Source organism: Staurois parvus, unplaced genomic scaffold, assembly GCF_062004578.1.
Source record: "Staurois parvus isolate SC_StPar_1 unplaced genomic scaffold, SC_StPar_1.0 ptg000486l, whole genome shotgun sequence".
In the NCBI taxonomy this organism is placed as follows: Eukaryota; Metazoa; Chordata; class Amphibia; order Anura; family Ranidae; genus Staurois; species Staurois parvus.
In genome coordinates, this window is record NW_028318282.1 from 2291269 (window position 1) to 2310628 (window position 19360).

General features: G+C 40.6%; 2 protein-coding genes across 2 annotated transcripts; both read left to right on the top strand.

The window, feature by feature from the left end:
• The first annotated feature begins 4926 nt into the window (after positions 1–4926).
• LOC149452274 (olfactory receptor 2AP1-like) lies at positions 4927–5944 on the top strand. The gene has a single exon (XM_089689567.1). It carries the CDS (start codon positions 4959–4961, stop codon positions 5874–5876), a length of 918 nt encoding a protein of 305 aa, XP_089545693.1. The 5' UTR covers positions 4927–4958; the 3' UTR covers positions 5877–5944.
• An 11998-nt stretch (positions 5945–17942) lies between these two features.
• Positions 17943–19113, top strand: LOC149452275 (olfactory receptor 10A7-like). Its single transcript, XM_089689568.1, has one exon. It carries the CDS (start codon positions 18107–18109, stop codon positions 19022–19024), a length of 918 nt encoding a protein of 305 aa, XP_089545694.1. The 5' UTR covers positions 17943–18106; the 3' UTR covers positions 19025–19113.
• Positions 19114–19360: the final 247 nt, after the last annotated feature.

A 19360-nucleotide genomic window follows, 5' to 3' on the forward strand; every position in this document is an offset into this window, starting at 1 on the left:
GTTGGTTCCCATGCTTTCAGGAGCATTGCACATGCCTGGATAACCTGGCCTGAGGCAGTACTTATTATACCCTGGAATGGACTAACCACTGCCTGCCCAGGATGTGCCACCATGTGCAGCTGAGCACAACTTACAGCCACTTATTTTATTCTTTATACTCCTGACGAAGTTCTGTTTTTTGGAGCAAAACATGTAGAGTTTCCTTTTTTTTCTTTGGGAGCACTTTTTAATGCACATGGCAATCACTCCCCCCCCCCCCTTTTTATTTGGAGAGGTCTGTACTGCATTTTACAGTGCATCATATGCATTCCTGAAGACAGTGAGGTATTTTTGTCTGGATATGGTGATGTATGGGGTTTATCCTTGAGAGGCTAACTTTTAAGCCCGTGGATGAGTGTACCCGTATTACATATCTGTAGCAAGATAGATTACACTATATAATTAGTTTTGTCCATGGGGTAACTCCATTTCCTTAACAGAGATTATATTTTCAAGCTTATAGGCTTATGATCAAACCACAGTTCCTCTTTGTATGCCGTCACTTCATCTAAAACGGTATGGTATTTGATTTGGTCGGGTGTTATTAACCATTTGGATGTAAGGTAAATAATCGCAATCGTATCCAGTCATATTGTTGTGCGCAGCACATTCCACTCCAATAGGCATTAATTACAGTTGAGCATACATTTTCTATATATTTAAATAAAGGTCATATATTTTACATTCATCAATTGGCCAATGGGTGCATAGGGAAATGCACCCTTGTCCAGTATAGATCTGCCTGGGATGAAAGCGGTGCCTATTTGAGGCTATATGAAAGTGCTCCTTGTTTTTATAAATGTGAGTTGCCAGTTGCCTTTTTATCATTTATTAAAAGTGCTTATAAAGCTACACTTAGAGTTTGCCCTCTGGTGTTCTTTTTATCTCCTCTTCCTCCTGCAGTGCTTCAAGTGCCTGGACTATTAGCCCCCAAAGTATGCACATATTGCCATAGCTCACTGCTCTGGTTGCCTCGACAAATAATATGCACACATCCTGTATAAGGTTTTGCTGACAGCAAAAAAAAAAAAAAAAGAGCTCTCCCAAGCCTGTCCTCGTGCAATACTCACAGGTGCTCATTTTTTGGTCACTAATACATGTGCAGCTGCTGCTGCGGCATGGCCAAGGTACATCATAGTGCTAAATGATGTAGCACTGCTACCTATAACTAAATAATGAATAAATAAATACATTATTTCCTACATGTGTGAATAAATCAAAATGATCATCAATACATTATCTATGAATTACAAATACATAACATATAAAACTCTTATCAACGGGGTTAATATATAGCATACTCTATGAATTCAGTCATATAAGGTGCATGTAGCCAACACCAACATAATATTAAAGTTCCCATGCTGCAGGTCTGCTTTCTGCAATCCACTGCCACCTCAATGCTCTCAAAACTCTCACCTCCAGTTTTCTATTAAACTATTTGTATACAGAAGTACAGAGATAAGTTGGTTCAAAAATGCTTCTGTTCACGAACAACTCGGTTTCTGAAACAGAAGAGCTCGCAAAATTTTGCTTCTGTTGATGAACACGAGCCACGGCCATCTTTCTTGCTCTGACATGTGGTCCTGACTTCCTGTAGGTGAGATTACAGTCTCAGATAGACACTGAAAGTGTACTGTGAATACACTTACAGTACTGAGCTTTTTGGTGTGCTTTTTAACACATACTGTACAGTACATCCATGTGCACACTTGCTGTAAAGCTTTTTTGTGTGCTTTTTAGCATATACTGTACCAGACATCCAGTATGGTAAGAAAATTCAGAGCAAGCATGGTGGTAAGAAGAAAGTGTGGAGCAGTAATGAAGGTGACAAGAATGTGCAAAGCAAGAATGTTGTTAAAAAGAAAGTGCAGTCCGGTAATGAAGGTGACCAGCAGCACCCCCCCAACATAACTGCAACGAACAGTGTTGAATCTGATGAACGGTAACATGGTCTCGCATTTCTCGAGGGTTATGCAGCGCAAGAAATGACAAGTGACACTGGACAAATTTTTCACCAAAACTGCAGCTAAGAGACAAAGAAGAGAGGAAACCCCTGAAGGAGATCTACCCTATGTCCTTATGGAGGGTGCCACCCTAAACAGTGCTACCATCAGGTGACCCAGGTCCTGACAGTGCAGCTATAGTCTAGAACAGGAGAAGGCAAACTTACAGATATTGAGATCTACCTGGACAATGCGTAAAATATAAATCAAAGATCCTCAGTGGGGAAGTGGTGCATTGTCATCACCCTTTTAGAAAAAAATAAATCCCCCATTAAAAACACATAGTGTGTCTTCTGTCCCCTTCCACATCACCCCCCCCCCACAGTAACATACTATGCCCCCCCACTTTAGTGTTCTCTGTCCCTCTGCTTCCCACACACGGTAGTTTCCTCTGCCCCCCCCCCCGCAGTAATGTAATTTGCCCCCCAAAGCAGTTTCCTCCACCCCCTCCCCTACTGTAGTGCCCTCTCCCCCCCTCCCATAGCAGTGCCCTCTGTCTTCCCCCATTCTCTAGTGTCCTCTGCCCTCCCATAGTAGGAATTAAATTTATTCTCTCTTGAGAAGAGGAAATTAAGTGGGATATGCTCAAAATGTATAAATACATTGGTGGTTCATATAGTGAACTCGGTGTAGAGCTATTCACCCTGAGGTCATCACAGAGGACAAGGGGGCACTCTTTACATCTGGAGGAAAAGAAATTTGATCTCAAAATAAGGAATGGTTTCCTAACTGTAAGAGCTTTGAAACTGAAGAATAGACTCCCTCAAGAGTTGGTTCTGGCTAGCTCAGTGGATTGGTTTAAAAAAGGCCTGGATTCTTTCATAGATAATATAACTGGATACTAACATTTATAGGTAAAGATGATCCAGGGAATATCCGATTGCCTCTCAGGGAACTTTTTCCTCTGCGGGAGCAAATAGGATCATGCTTTGCTGGTTTTTTTGCCTTTCTGGATCAACTGTGGGTGTAGGATTATAACTTGATTTTTATGGTTGAACTGGATGGACTTTTGTCTTTTTTTTTTCAGCCAGACTAACTATGTAACTATAGCAGTGTCCTCTGCCTCCCTCCATAGTAGTGTCTCTACTCTCCACAGTAGTGTCCTCTGCAACCGGGTGCATAGCACTGTCCTCTAAAACCCCCTCCCCCCACAGTAGTGTCCTCTGCATTCCCCCCTTCCCCACAGTGTTGTCCTTTGCCCCCCCCCCAAAGAAGTGTTCACAACATAGCCGTGTGAAGGTAGCTCTCTCCTCCCTTACAGCGTCTGTACATCAGAGTGGAGTGAGAGGCAGCACAGTGCTGGATGGATGGTGGGACCTGCTACAGTTTTCATGTTAGCAACCACCCACCTGCTGGTTAACTTGCAAAGTTAATTAAAGCAGCTGCCGTGCGTCCACCCTCCATTCAGCAATGTTTTGCCTCTCACTCCACTCAAAAAGGAGTGCGGCAGAGGCTAGGGGGAGCATAAGCACTGCCCTGATTGTGATCAGCCTAACGTCTTCCCATGATTGAAAGGTATATCACGATCAATGAGGCTATAGTGTGCCTCAAACTGGAGCTACACACATTTAATGATTTACTAATAAATAATTAACTACATTAATACAATATATGTCTTTTATATCTAACTGTTCCTATAGGTTAAACATTGGTGGGAGCAGGGACAAAGCCCAGGTAGACTTTAACATGGGGCTTATTAAAACTGTCTAATCTTAATGCCTTAGCAAATAAAATCCACAGCAATAAAAATACTTTCACTCATTTTAAGAAAATCATGTAAACATATACTTTGTTTTCTTCAAATGAATTAGGACATGTTAAAAAAAAATAAACAGTTTTAATTAATAAACAGCTTTATTAATGAGTAATATTACAATTAAATTGTATTTTCTAGATTGCCTCAGGTGTAAATAAATAATTGTTTCAGAAGAAAATGGTCCCCTGTGTATGACGTCTGCAATGCTCTTCTCCCTTTGTTTTTACACATAAATATATTCATATGCTAACATAGTTCAGGTTTAATTTCTCAGACTACACTTCCTGCTATTTCAGTGATTAAATGGTCATTGTATGCTTCTCTGTTGAGCGTGTTCTTACTTGAACTATGCCTGAGAATTTCCACGTTTTTCTATTGCACATTGTGTTTTTACTTGGACTATGTCTGATAATTTCCTAGTAAGTATATACTGTGTTATGTACAACTCAATAGTTGGTAATTGTAATCTATGCAGTCATAGAAATTCATACATGAGAACATAGGGCATATTTCCATCAGCTTTCCTTTGTTCGCTTGCCTAAGCAGAGAGTCCCCAGAAAATAACTGGGGAAGAACACTTTCACATTACTTCCTGCTATGTAAATTAGAATTGTGAAGACCCCCAGTGTGAATATACATTATATGAATGTATTATATAATACACCAATCAGCCATAACATTGTGACCACCCGCCATAACCTATGAGGAGTGGACTCCACTAGACCTCTGAAGGTATGCTGTGGTATCTGGCATCAAGCTGTCAGTAGCAGTTGTGAGATGGGTCTTCCACAAAGTGGACTTCTTTTTTCAGCGCATCTCATAGTTGTTTTATGTGCTGGGATCTTGAGAATCTGGAGGCAACACCTCAAACACGTTGTTGTGGTGCTCAAACCATTCTTGAACTCACCAGACCAGGCCACCTTCCTTCATTGCTCCTTGGTTCTGTTCTGATGCTCACAGGCCCATTGTGGGTGCTTTTGGCTGTGGACACGAGACAGCATGGGCACCCTGACTGGTATGCTGGTATGCAGCCCCACACACAACAACCTTATTAAGCTCAAAGCCATCAAAAACAAAACTGTAAAACCCTTTAATTACATTTCTCTCTATTTCTTTTACAGGGACTCTACTCTATAAAACAAGAATTCAATGGGACCATGGTGCAAGAATTTATTTTAATTGCATTCTCCAGTTTAAAACAGCTCCAGTTATTACTGTTTTTCTTGATTTTAGTAGCATACATCATTTGTGTTACAGGAAATATCACCATCATCATCTTAGTTAGGATTGAACCCTTGCTTCAAACTCCAATGTACTATTTCATAAGTACATTTGCTGTTCTTGAAATTATGTTTGTGACAGTTTCTATGCCAAAGCTTCTAGATAATTTGATTTCAGGAAATAAGAGGATATCTTTCATTGAATGTTTCACACAGATGTTTATTTTCAATAGTTTGGGTATGACAGAATGTTATTTGTTATTGGTCATGGCCTTTGATAGGGACTTGGCTATTAACAGTCCTTTACATTATTCTGCTATTATGAGAAAGGAAATGTATACTCTGTTAGCCATGGCACCATGGATTGGTGGTCTTTCATTGTCTTCTATGACTTTTTTTTATACAGCCCAATTGAAATTCTGTGGACCAAATCAGATAAATCATTTCATCTGTGATTTAGCTCCACTTCAGAATTTGTCTTGCTCTGATCCATCCATGAGCAAATTAGTCACAATAATAGCCACTATTCTTGCTGTAGTTGTTTCAATTTTAAATATCACAACTTTCTACATTCGTATCATTAACACCATCTCAAAAATCAAGGGAGCTGAAGGCAAACAAAAAGCCTTCTCCACCTGTTCCTCTCACCTTATTGTGACCAGTCTCTGCTTTGGGTCAGCTCTTGTTGTGTACATCAGACCAACTGGAGGGGAAAATGACAAATTTGTTGCTCTTATATACACAATTCTTACTCCACTCTTAAATCCTTTCATTTATACTTTGAGGAACAATAATGTGAAGACAGCAATAACAAACTCAGTCTTGAAGAAAATACATTTATCCTGTGGACTGTAAGGAATGATTTTAGTTCACTTATGAAAAAAATGTATTTAAATATATCTTATCATCTCTCGGTATCTAACTTTTCTGCTACCATATAAAAACAATTGAGTATGGTCCGTGGTCCTTTTTTTTTATCTGCACCAACATTCAAATTTTTAGGACATTTGGGCTTTACCCCCTTCTTCTGGGATCCAAGCAGTACTAATACACAAAGTTTTAGCAAAATATCAAATCTGTAAAAAAAAAAAACACAAGTATATATGGCAATGGTAATTACACTGCTATAGTTGATGTGATAAGGAAAGGAGTGGGCTATGTAATGGAAGGGGGAGGTGTCGCAGAGGTGAGTGGTCATAAAACTGTTGAATAGTGCTTAAGAAAACTGAAAATCACATTTACTCCTTTCTTTGCTAAAGAGAATTCTTAGATCAAAAGTTTTCCTTTCCTGAGTATTTTTAAAGCTCCTTTTAGAAACTATAACATACATGTCTTCCATACAGCAGTCTGGTTGTCAGAAACAATGTCATACAGGTGTAGAGCAAGCATCCTTATGTTCTTTTATGGATTCCCTGCATGTATTCATTATTTATTGGAATGTCTGTCCACTGTTTCCAATGGTTGCATTTTTTTTGTTTTGAATGAGGTATACATTACTGGAGATACAGCTGTTTGATCCTATAATATTAAAGGTTCTTTTTGTGTGTGTGACACCTTTTAATGGAGTGATTTGACTGCACAGTTAGCAGCATTTGTTGGTGCAAGGTTTGGTTCCTTTTATTTGCATCTGTGTAATTAGAATATTGGAGTTTCCTGCTGAATAATTTGTCTAAGTTTAGGAGGTAGCCAGAAATCCACCCATAGGGGTTGTTATAATATTTTTTTTCAGTGTTTCATCTTCTGTTATGATGGGTTGCAAATTTTTGGTTATATTTCTTATCCCTCCTAGTTCTGGATTATATATTACTAGAGGTACAGAATTATTTTTTTTTCTTTTTAGGTTTTCAAGGCGGTATTTATACTTGTATTGCTGGTTTCATTCTGGTAACCTACATTTTGGAAGGATTCTGATATTATTCTGCAATGTTTAGTTTTGTCTTCTGAGACCTGGCTGTGTATAATGATCCTTTTGTTGTGTTGGGGGGAAGAAGCTGGAACAGTGGAGATAGTGGGATCGATCAGTGGGTTTCTTGTATATTGAGGTATGCAGTTTGTCATTCCTGGTAAATACTGTGGTGTCTAGAAGTTACCATGTGTACTTGAATAGTCCATATTCAGTTTGATTGACAGTTGAAACATATTGAGCAAGGAGTGATTTTTTTTTTTAGATTCTCTTCAGCAGTGGTGTAACAATGGCCATAGCAGCCTACATGGGTAGCAGGCAGCCCCATTAGTAAGGCTGTTGAAGTTATATTAGTCTTGGTATAATATAAAATAGTATAATGCTTGTTGTTATTATTGCTACAATATCTATAACTTTGATCCATAGGTAATGTACTGACTATGCTGATAGCTCTCCTGCTGTCTTTCCCTGATTTAGGTACAGTTTATGTTAATATCAGTGAAAGCATTTTTACAATGGACACTTTTATAACAAACACAAATTTCCCAGCACACTTACCAGCCAGCCTGAAAAACAACCAAATTGATGCAGTTCCAAAGCCAAGGCTCCCCTGTATACCGTGGCCCTAACACTATAATTTTCAGAGTCTCCCAAGTTAGAGCACATATAGTAGTGGATAGATTAAGGGTAGTTTGCCTGGAGAGAGCCCATCCCTCCCTAAAGGTACAGGAACACAGGGGACTCCCAGCAAATGCACAATGGCAGATGAAGGCATCAAGTGCATCCCTGCATTCAATTCAACCAACTGTAGAACAAAGTGGCAGCCTATACAGTGAGGTGCACATGGAAGAGCAACACAAATTTCCTAGCACACTTACCAGCCAGCCTGAAAAATAACCAAATTGACCCTGTGTAGCAATTCACGTTAAAACAGAGGGTTTTTTATTGTACACATTTGCAAATATTTGTGTAAAAGCCATTTTATTATTGTCATAATCATTTGGTTTATTTACACATTCACATATTATTTAGAGTCTGCGCTACACATCTATATATTTATTGTTTTGGATTAATGCTGGAAACTCTCCACTGTGTTGGCGGCAGCCTCTTAATTTTATGGTAACTTACACGGACACATACAATGGTTTCATTATTTTATCATGTGATTTGGTGATTTAGCAATGCACCAGTTTCTTTGATATAATACCATTAACAAGCCACCGGCGCAACAAATCACAGCAGAAGCCTATGAATGACTGCTGATACCCACTGATCAGCAAAGAGACACACATTGTTTACATATTCAGAGCACAGTTAACCCTTTGATTGTCCTAGATGTTTAACCCATTCCCAGCTAGTGTCATTAGTACATTGACAGTGTATATTTGTAGCACTGATCACTGAATTAGTGTCACTGGTTCCCACAAAGCGCAAGTTAGCGTCAGAATGTCCGCCAAAATATTGCAGTCCCACTATAAGTTTCTGATCGCCACCATTACTAGTATATAAAAAAAAAATAATACAAATTCCAGTGTATATCTCATAGTTTTTAGATGCTATAACTTGAGCAAACCAATCAATATGTGCTTATTGGGATTATTTTTTACCAAAAATATGTAGCAGAATACATATTGGCCTAAATTCATGAAGAAATTAAATTTTTTTAAATTGTTTTTATTGGATATGTTTTATAGCAGAAAATAAAAAAAAATTTTTTTTTCAAAATTGTCAATCTTTTTTGTTTATAGTGCAAAAAAATTAAAAACTCAGGAGGTGATCAAAGCTCTCTTCATGGGAAACAAAATTACATATTTAATTTACCGTATTTTTTGCCGTATAAGATGCACCTGACCATAAGACGCACCTAGGTTTTAGAGGCAGAAAACAGGAAAAAAAATTCTGAACTAATGGACTGCAGACACAGTACAGGAGATGACCAGAGACTGCGGACAGCACAGGGATGACCAGAGACTGCGGACAGCACAGGGATGACCAGAGACTGCGGACAGCACAGGGATGACCAGAGACAGCGGACAGCACAGGGATGACCAGAGACTGCGGACAGTACAGATGACTGCTGACCTTTGGGGAGGTGGGGAGCGGGTACCTGAATTTGACAGGTACCCGCTCTTACTTCCGCAGAGTTTTTGTTTGATCTTACCTGTTCCTTGATCTAGCCGCTCGCTGTCTTCCCGGCTTCTGTAATGGCGCTCGGCATGACAGCCGAGTGCCCAGTGCGCATGAGTGAGAAGCACTTGCGCTTTGTGATTGGTCCAGCGGCTTCTGGGATCTGTCATGTGTCCCAGGTACCGCCTTACCATTCACAAAAAGCACCGCTTCTTGCGCATGCGCACTTGGCACCCGGCTGTCATGCCCAGTGCCCACACTACAGAAGCCGGGAAGACAGCACGCCGCTGGATAGAGGAACAGGTAAGGTCCCGTTGCAGAGCTGAGCGGCCGGCCCGGTATTCTGACACGGCCGCGGTGGAAATACCGGACCTGCCGCTCCATATTCGCTCCATAAGACGCACTGACATTTCCCCCCCAGTTTTGGGGAAGAAAAAGTGCGTCTTATACGGCAAAAAATACGGTATGTAGAGCATTACATGACTGCACTATTGTCAGTTAAAGTAATGCAGTGCCTTATAGCAAAAAATGGCCTGGTCAGGAAGGGGGTAAATCTTTCGGAGGTCAAGTACATAGAGATTTGCTGGTTGTGTTAGTTTAGGCTTAATTACAATAACCCTTCACTGCATCTAGCACAGTCAGAGGTTTCTTAATCCAAAATCATGCCAGAAAACACAGTTGGTTACAAAATCATTGCCTTTAAACAGCAAAAGAATATACCAAGGTAAGAAAACATAAAAGTACATTTTTGCAATGCACATTTACCCATGATTTAGCTTTTTACAGACAATGCAAGAGCATAAAAATATGCAGCTCTCAGATGCTCCATTCAAATTGCTGGGCATTCCCTTCCTCTATAACAGACCTTTATCCTGGAAGAGGGTCTGGTAAAGATCTTAATAGTGAACTCCACCAAAAACAAAAAAAAACAGGTGGGTTCCCTTAAAAATACATACCAGAACCTTGATTTTGGCAATGATATCAGCCACTATCCCTGCCCCTTTGTTTACATGGACAGAGATTCCTGGGTGCTGACAACCGTTTTTCCCTTTCACTTTTCATATTCCTGATATGTGCCTGTTGTGCCATGTTTTTGTATGAAAACATATTCTGTTTTTTTTTTGTGTTGCTTCCTTTGTGTGAATTATTTGGTTTTCCTTCCAGTCCCTCTGCTTTACTATTACAAACTGACCATGCTAAGCATGAAAGCACAACATGGTAAGTTTATTCCTGTTCTGGGAACTCATTCATCTCTCCTTCAATGATTAGACTTGTGTTCACACAATCTCTCCCCTTTCCTTCCCCACCACACAGCCATTCACTGGGAAGTTTAGTGCCTTGCTCTTTCTCCTCCCCCAGCCTTCTTAGCTCATTATGCAGCTGAGAACAGAGGGTATGTGATCACTTATGAGAAAAGGAAAAAAAAAGGTATTTCTAATGTTTTTTTTAAATGTATGCACACATTTTAAACTGAATAGGTTGTTTTACAAGGTGAGGGTTCACATATACTTTAAAAACCATTGAAGAGGGAAGCTGTACTATATAGTAGCACTGATCACTGAATTACAAACACAAAGCACAAATGTTTTGCCTGTCATTTCTATATTAAACTGAATAGGTTGTTTTACAAGGTGAGGGTTCACATATACTTTAACAACTGTTGAAGAGGGAAGCTGTACTATATAGTAGGGGTGGAATGGGCTAAAAGTGCCACATTCAAGTTAACACCTGAACAAGCGGAGTTTGGACTGAACTGGGAGATGATCCCTTCTCATCACAACATAAAGCAGTGGTTCTCAACCTTTCTAATGCCGCGACCCCTTAATACAGTTCCTCATGTTGTGGTGACCCCCAACCATAAAATTATTTTCATTGCTACTTCATAACTGTAATTTTGCAGTGGGAGGACTAGCGCCCCATCACTGATGTCAGTGGGATGAATAGTGTCCCATTGTTGGTATCAGTGGGATGAATAGTACCCCATCGTTGGTGTCAGTGGGAGGAATAGTGTCCCATCGTTGGTGTCAGTGGGAGGAATAGTGCCCCATCGTTGGTGTCAGTGGGATGAATAGTACCCCATCGTTGGTGTCAGTGGGAGGAATAGTGTCCCATCGTTGGTGTCAGTGGGAGGAATAGTGCCCCATCGTTGGTGTCAGTGGGAGGAATAGTGCCCCATCGTTGGTGTCAGTGGGAGGAATAGTGCCCCATCGTTGGTGTCAGTGGGAGGAATAGTGCCCCATCGTTGGTGTCAGTGGGAGGAATAGTGCCCCATCGTTGGTGTCAGTGGGAGGAATAGTGCCCCATCGTTGGTGTCAGTGGGAGGAATAGTGCCCCATCGTTGGTGTCAGTGGGAGGAATAGTGCCCCATCGTTGGTGTCAGTGGGAGGAATAGTGCCCCATCGTTGGTGTCAGTGGGAGGAATAGTGCCCCATCGTTGGTGTCAGTGGGAGGAATAGTGCCCCATCGTTGGTGTCAGTGGGAGGAATAGTGCCCCATCGCTGGTGTCAGTGGGAGGAATAGTGCCCCATCGTTGGTGTCAGTGGGAGGAATAGTGCCCCATCGTTGGTGTCAGTGGGAGGAATAGTGCCCCATCGTTGGTGTCAGTGGGAGGAATAGTGCCCCATCGTTGGTATCAGTGGGAGGAATAGTGCCCCATCGTTGGTATCAGTGGGAGGAATAGTGCCCCATCTTTGGTGTCAGTGGGAGGAATAGTGCCCCATCGTTGGTGTCAGTGGGAGGAATAGTGCCCCATCGTTGGTGTCAGTGGAAGGAATAGTGCCCCATCGTTGGTGTCAGTGGGGGGAGGAATAGTGCCCCATCGTTGGTGTCAGTGGGGGGGAGGAATAGTGCCCCATCGTTGGTGTCAGTGGGGGGAGGAATAGTGCCCCATCGTTGGTGTCAGTGGGGGGAGGAATAGTGCCTATCATTGGTGTCAGTGGGGGGAGGAATAGTGCCCCATTTTTGGTGTCAGTGGGGGGAGGAATAGTGCCCCATCATTGGTGTCAGTGGGGGGAGGAATAGTGCCCCATCATTGGTGTCAGTGGGGGGAGGAATAGTGCCCCAATCGTTGGTGTCAGTGGGGGGAGGAATAGTGCCCCATCGTTGGTGTCAGTGGGGGGAGCAATAGTGCCCCATCGTTGGTGTCAGTGGGGGGAGGAATAGTGCCCCATCGTTGGTGTCAGTGGGGGGAGGAATAGTGCCCCATCGTTGGTATTAGTGACACAAATGATGGGGCACTATTCCTCCCACTGACACCAATGATACTTACCTTGCTGACCCCTGCTCCAGCCTGGGCTCGCTCTCTCCCTCTCCCATCTACAGCCAGCAGAAGCAAAATTTGCACTTACCTGTCAGCTGTCTTCCTTCTCTGGCCGCTCTCCTCTTCACTTGCTCCTGCAGCTCCCTCGATCTTCTTCGATCTGCGCGCTCTGCCGCTCGGCTCCTCCTCTCCAAGCTCCACCTCCTCGCCGGTGATTGGCCGCCTGTGTGCCTCTCCTGAGCTACAGTTCCGGTGGCCAATCAGCGGCGAGGAGGCGAAGCTGTTGAGTGATCCCGGAGGTGTGGCCAGGTTACAGGGGCAGCATATCATCCCGCCCACAGATCGCGAGACGGAGCAGCGGTGTCTCGGTTCCTAAGACCATCGGAAATATGTGTTTTCCGATGGTCTTAGGCGACCCCTGGGAAATGGTCGTGCGACCCCCAGGTTGAGAACCGCTGACATAAAGGGACATTTTTCTGACCACCAATGTAGGGGGCAATTTTTCACTAACCATCAATGTAAAAAGTACACTCTTTCATTTCACTAGCCATGGATATAAGGGGAAACCTTTCCAATGACTACCAATATAAGGAAGCACTACAGTTTTTAAAGCACTGCTTTTCTGACCATTAGCTGGTTATTAATTTGCTTTATTTCATTATTGTGATTGCAAAAAATGTTGGCATAAAGAGCAGCCTTGGGTGTCAAATATGCTCGGTTCACCACATTTCTTATTCTTATACTCATTCTTATGTTTATCACCTAATGTTCACAAAAACTTCCTTGAGATGTAGCTATAATGAATATTAGCAGGGGTTCCCTGGGATCTAAAATTATTCTATGGGTTCCCCACTGTTAAAAGGGTTCAGAAAGACCGAGCTATACTATTGGTCTGCTGAGTTCTGGCTGCAGGATCTAAAATAATGCTGGGAGTGGATTAGTGGGTGATGCCTGAAGAGGTAAAGCATGGTCCTGGGAAAGGGAGGAGGCAAGTGAAAGACCAAGATTGAAGGAGTGCCCAGCTGAGTGGGAAAAAAAGTGGATGGTACCAAAAGGTTAAGGGAGGCCGAGAATGAGCAAGTCAGTGTAGGCTGAGAGAACTTAACTGAGGGTGTCCTCAGTTACTGGGTGGCAAGCAAGGTTCCACGATCTGCTGTAGGACTTTTTCTTAATGTTTACTGCTTGTTTAATTAACTTGGTTTCTATTCATGTTTGCCATAAAGGCATTATTTTGTCTTTATTGGGACAACTGAGAAAAAGCCGAGGACTGGGACATCCAGACCTTATGGTTGGCTGGCACCAGCCAACTGATTTGGCACTTTTAATTTTTTTTTATATAGTCTTATAGTTCCTGGATAATTTCATATAATCTTGCTTTGTGGTTTTTGCTCTCAAGGCTTCATTTGTGCTGATATTTGTTTCTATTGCCTTTACAGACTGCACCTCATGTACCCCCATTTGGCCCACTCCTACCCCTCACAGACACCTCCTTTCCCTAACGGTGGATATCTTTGGAGTGTCTTAGTGTATCTTTCTTACCCACAAGGAGGTTGAGTAATCTCTATCCACCCATTTTCTCTTCTCTTGAAAGTAACCCGTTCCCCTCAGGTTCTAACACCTGCTGCCCTTGCTCCTTATCCCCTCTCCCTCCCCTATTTCTTTCTTTTCATTACCCCCATTGCCCCTTCTTTCTTCCTCCCACTCTACCTCTCTCATCCTTTCTTCCCCGCCCCCTTTTTTCTCTCCAGTTCTCCCCTTGGGCCCCAACACCCATTCCCTTCTTTGCCCCTGCTGGGTGTTTTGTGAGCTTGTGATTTGACTGCTCCTTCATTACTATGTCAGATGTTAGATTTATGTCCTACAACATGAAGAGACAAAATGTTCTGGGAAAGAAGTCCAAATTGCTCCAAAAACATCAACATCTAAAATCCTAAATTTCCCATAGTTTAGCATAGTAGTACTAACTTAACAAACATCAGGAGTGTTTCTATTCTTTTGTCTAGACATGTTCCAGGGAAGGATGAGGAGGTCATATCTGATTAGTTACATAGTTAGTCTGGCTGAAAAAAGACAAAAGTCCATCCAGTTAAACCATTTAAAAAAAAAAAAGTTATAATCCTATACCTACAATTGATCCAGAGGAAGGCAAAAAAAACCCAGCAAAGCATTATCCAATTTGCTCCTGCAGGGGAAGAAAATTCCAGTTCTAATATTCCCTGGATCAACGTTACCTATAACTGTTAGTAACTAGTTATATTCTGTTTATCCAAAAAAGAATCCAGGTGTTTTTAAAGCAATCCACTAGCTGGCCAGAACCAACTCTTGAGGGAGTCTATTCCACATTTTCACAGCTCTCAGTGAAGAAACCTTTCCATGTTTGGAAATTAAATGTATTTTCCTCCAAATGTAAAGAGTGACCCCTTGCCCTCTGTTATGACCTCAGGGTGAATAGCTCTACACCGAGTTCACTATATGAACCACTGATGTATGTATACATGTTAATCATATCGCCCCCTTAATCTCCTCTTCTCAAGAGAGAATAAATTCAGTTCCTTTAATCTTTCCTCATAGCTGAGCTCCTCCATGCATCTTACCAGTTTGGTTGCCCTACTCTGTACTTTCCCCAGTTCCCCGAAGTTATTTTTGTGAATTGGTGCCCAAAACTGAACTGCATATTCCAGATGAGGCCTTACTAATAATTTGTACAGGGGTAAAATGATATCTCTCTCTCTGGAGTCTATACCTCTTTTAATACAAGAGAGGATTTTGCTGGCTTTAGAAACCGCAGCTTGGCATTGCATGCCATTATTAAGCTTGTGATCTACTAGAACCCCAAGATCCTTCTCCACCATTGATTCCCCCAGTTGTACTCCCCCCCCCCCCCGTATGTATGATGCATGCATATTCTTAGCCCACAAGTGCATCACCTTACATTTATTAACATTAAACCTAATTTGCCACATAGTTGCCCAATTAAACAGTGCATTGAGGTTGGCTTGTAAGTTGAAGACATCCTGTAAGGACGTTATTCCACTGCACAGCTTGGTGTTATCTGCAAAGACTGAAATTGTATTTTTAATCCCAGATCCTATATCGTTTATAAATATATTAAAAAATAAAGGTCCCAACACTGAACCTTGGGGTACACCACTGATGACCCTAGACCATGCAGAGTATGAATCATTAACCATTACTATTTGATTATGATCTTTTAGCCAGTTTTCTATCCATTTACATACAGATTTTTCCAATCCCGTAGGCTTTACCTTACACATTAGCCATGTATGGGGAACTGTGTCAAATGCTTTTGCAAAATCCAAGTATACCACATCCACCAACACCCCTCTGTCCAAGGTTTTGCTCACCTCCTCATAAAAAGAAATCAGATTTGTTTGACAACTTCTGTCTTTCATGAATTCATGCTGTCTGTTACTTAAAATATTTTTTTCCAGCAAGAACTAATCTATGTGGTCTATTATTAAACTCTCCAGTATCTTCCCAACTATAGAAGTTAAACTAACAGATCTATAATTACCTGGTAAAGATTTTGACCCCTTTTTAAATATTGGCACCACATTGGACAGCAGACTATTTATAGCTTAAGATCTGCTATATTAATGAAAAACTACCCCGACCTGCTTGTACCTACTTAATAAGCAGATACTTGCCTTAGAACCTTATCTTGATCACATTTATCAACACAAAAAGGGCATGCTTATCTTTTTTTCTCATCTCTCCTTCTATCTCAATACCTAACCTCTTTAGTGAACTGGACCGATACTGCGTTCTTTCCAGTTTTACAATTAATATATCCAAGTCGGAAGCCCTAAATATCTCAGTCTTTCATTCCCCACATCTCACAGTGAACATACTGTACCTTCCCTTTCAAATGGTCTGAATTGCATATCCAATACTTAGGGATGAACATACCTGCACAATTGCGTAGAATCTTTGAACTTAACTTCAGTCCTTTAGTGAAAACAATAAAATCAAACATTTGGAAGAGGGATAAAGAAGCCTTCACATGGTGTGGCCTTAATAGTGTCCTAAAGATGAGCATCTTACCGAGGATTTAACCTGTTACAAACTCACCTGATCAAGCTTCCACCTAGCTTCTTGAAAGATTTGAAGGCTAGTTTTCTATCCTATCTTTGGAAGAGGAAGAAGGCTAGGATTATTAGAATGACTCTTTCCTTGCTAAAGCAGAGGGAGAAAAGGATTTCCAGTCTACCTGATGGCTTCCCGTAATTGACAGGTAGATCATGATCAACGAGGCTATAGTGTGCCTCTAACTGGAGCTACACACAATTAATGGTTTATTAAGAAATACTTATCTACATTAATACAGTATATGTCTTTTATATCTAACTGTTCCTATAGGTTAAACATTAGTGGGAGCAGGGACAAAGCACAGGAGGACTTTAACATGGGGCTTATTAAAATTGTCTAAACGTAATGCCTTAGCAAATAAAATCCACATCAATAAAAATACCTCTTCACTCATTGTCAGAAAATCATGTAACCCTATACTTTATTTTTTTTTAACATGTCCTAGCTAATTTGAAGAAAACAAATGGTTTTAATTAATATATACAAAAAATCACCAGTGCCAAAAAAAGTGAAATAATTACTAAATAAATGCTGCTGCTCATTAGTGTAAACACCAAAAAAATAAAATATAAAACATCAAAACAGCGCAAAGAAAAATAAAATCAATATCAGTGAAGAATTTATACCAAAAAAACTTAAATAGTATAAAAATTAAAAACAAAATATAAAATATATCAAATAAATTTAATAAACAGCGTTATTAATGAGTTATATTACAATCAGTTTGCATTTTTTTAGATTTTTGTCTCAGGTGTAAATAATTAATTGTTTCAGATGAAAATGGTCCCTTGTGTATGAAGTCTGCAATGCCCTTCTCTCTTTGTTTTTACATATAAATATATTCATATGCTAACACAGTTCAGATGTAATTTCTCTTATTACACTTCCTGCTATTTCAATGACTAAGTGGTCATTGTATGCTTTCCTATTGGCATTGTGTTTTTACTTGGACTATGCCTGAGAATTTCCTAGTAAGTATATACTGTGTTATGCACAACTCAGTAAATAGTAATAGTAATCTATGCAGTCACATAAATTTATACATGAGAACACAGGGCATGTTTCCATCAGATTCCAATTGATTGCTTGCCTAAGCAGGGAGTCCCCAGAAAAGAACTGGTGAAGAACACCTTCAAATTACTCCCTGCTACTGTATATAAACTAGAATTGTGAGGACCCTCAGTTTGAAAATACATTATATGAATATATTATGTAATACACCAACCAGCCTTAACATTGAGACCACCCACCATAACCCGATGAGGAGAGGACTCCACTGTGGTATCTGGCACCAAACCATCAGCAGCAGTTGTGAGGTGGGTCTTCCACGGATTGGACTTCTTTTTTCAGTGCATCCCACAGTTGCTTTATGGGTTGAGATCTGGAGAATCTGGAGGCAACACTACAAACACGTTGTTGCGGTGCTCAAACCACTGTTGAATTCACCAGACCAGCCCACCTTCCTTCATTGCTCCTTGGTTCTGTTCTGATGCTTGTGGGTGCTTTTGGCTGTGGACACGAGTCAGCATGGGGACCCTGGCTGGTATGCAGCCCCACACATAACAACCTTATTAAGCTCAAACCCATCACAAACAAAATGTGGGGTCTGTAAAGCCCCTTTAATGACATTTCTCTGTATTCCTTTTACAGGGACTCTACTCTATAAAACAAGAATTCAATAGGACCATGGTGCAAGAATTTATTTTAATTGCATTCTCCAGTTTAAAACAGCTCCAGTTATTACTGTTTTTCTTGATTTTAGTAGCATTCATCATTTGTGTTACAGGAAATATCACCATCATCATCTTAGTTAGGATTGAGCCCTTGCTTCAAACTCCAATGTACTATTTCATAAGTGCGTTTGCTGTTCTTGAAATTATACTTGTGACAGTTTCTATACCAAAGCTTCTAGATAATTTGATTTCAGGAAATAAGAATATATCTTTCATTGAATGTTTCACACAGATGTTTATTTTCAATGGTTTGGGTATGACAGAATGTTATTTGTTATTGGTCATGGCCTTTGATAGGGACTTGGCTATTAACAGTCCTTTACGTTATTCTGCTATTATGAGAAAGGAAATGTATACTCTTTTAGCCGTGGCACCATGGATTGGTGGTCTTTTATTGTCTTCTATGACTCTTTTGTACACAGCCCAATTGAAATTCTGTGGACCAAATCAGATAAATCATTTCATGTGTGATTTAGCTCCACTTCAGAATTTGTCTTGTTCTGATCCATCCATGAGCAAATTAGTCTCAATAATAGCCACTATTCTTGCTGCAGTTGTTTCAATTTTAAATATCATAGCTTTCTACATTCGCATCATTAACACCATCTCGAAAATCAAGGGAGCTGAAGGCAAACAAAAAGCCTTCTCCACCTGTTCCTCTCACCTTATTGTGACCAGTCTCTGCTTTGGAACAGCTATTGTTGTGTACACCAGACCGACTGGAGGGGAAAATGACAAATACCTTGCTCTTATTTACTCAATTCTTACTCCACTCTTAAATCCTTTCATTTATACTTTGAGGAACAATGATGTGAAGACAGCAATAAGAAACTCAATCTTGAAGAAAATACATTTATCCTGTGGCCTGTAAGGAATAATTTTAGTTCACTTATGAAAAAAAGGTTTTACATTATCTCTCTGTATCAAACTTTTTTGCTACCATATAAAAACAATTGCGTATGGTCTGTGGTCCTTTTTTAACCTGCACCAACATTCAAATTTTTAGGACAAGCATTTGAGCTGTACCCCCTTCTTCTAAGGTCCAAGCAGTACTAATACACACAGGTTTATCAAAATATCAAACAAGACAATCTCTGGAAAAAAAAAAAAAAAGTATATATAGCAATGGTAATTAAACTGGTATAGTTGATGTGATAAGGAAAGGAGTGGGCTATGTAATGGAAGGGGGAGGTGTCGAAGAGGTGGT

Coding starts and splice junctions, on each gene's coding strand:
- LOC149452274 (XM_089689567.1), top strand. CDS start 4,959: ATGGTGCAAGAATTTATTTTAATTGCATTCTCCAGTTTAAAACAGCTC.
- LOC149452275 (XM_089689568.1), top strand. CDS start 18,107: ATGGTGCAAGAATTTATTTTAATTGCATTCTCCAGTTTAAAACAGCTC.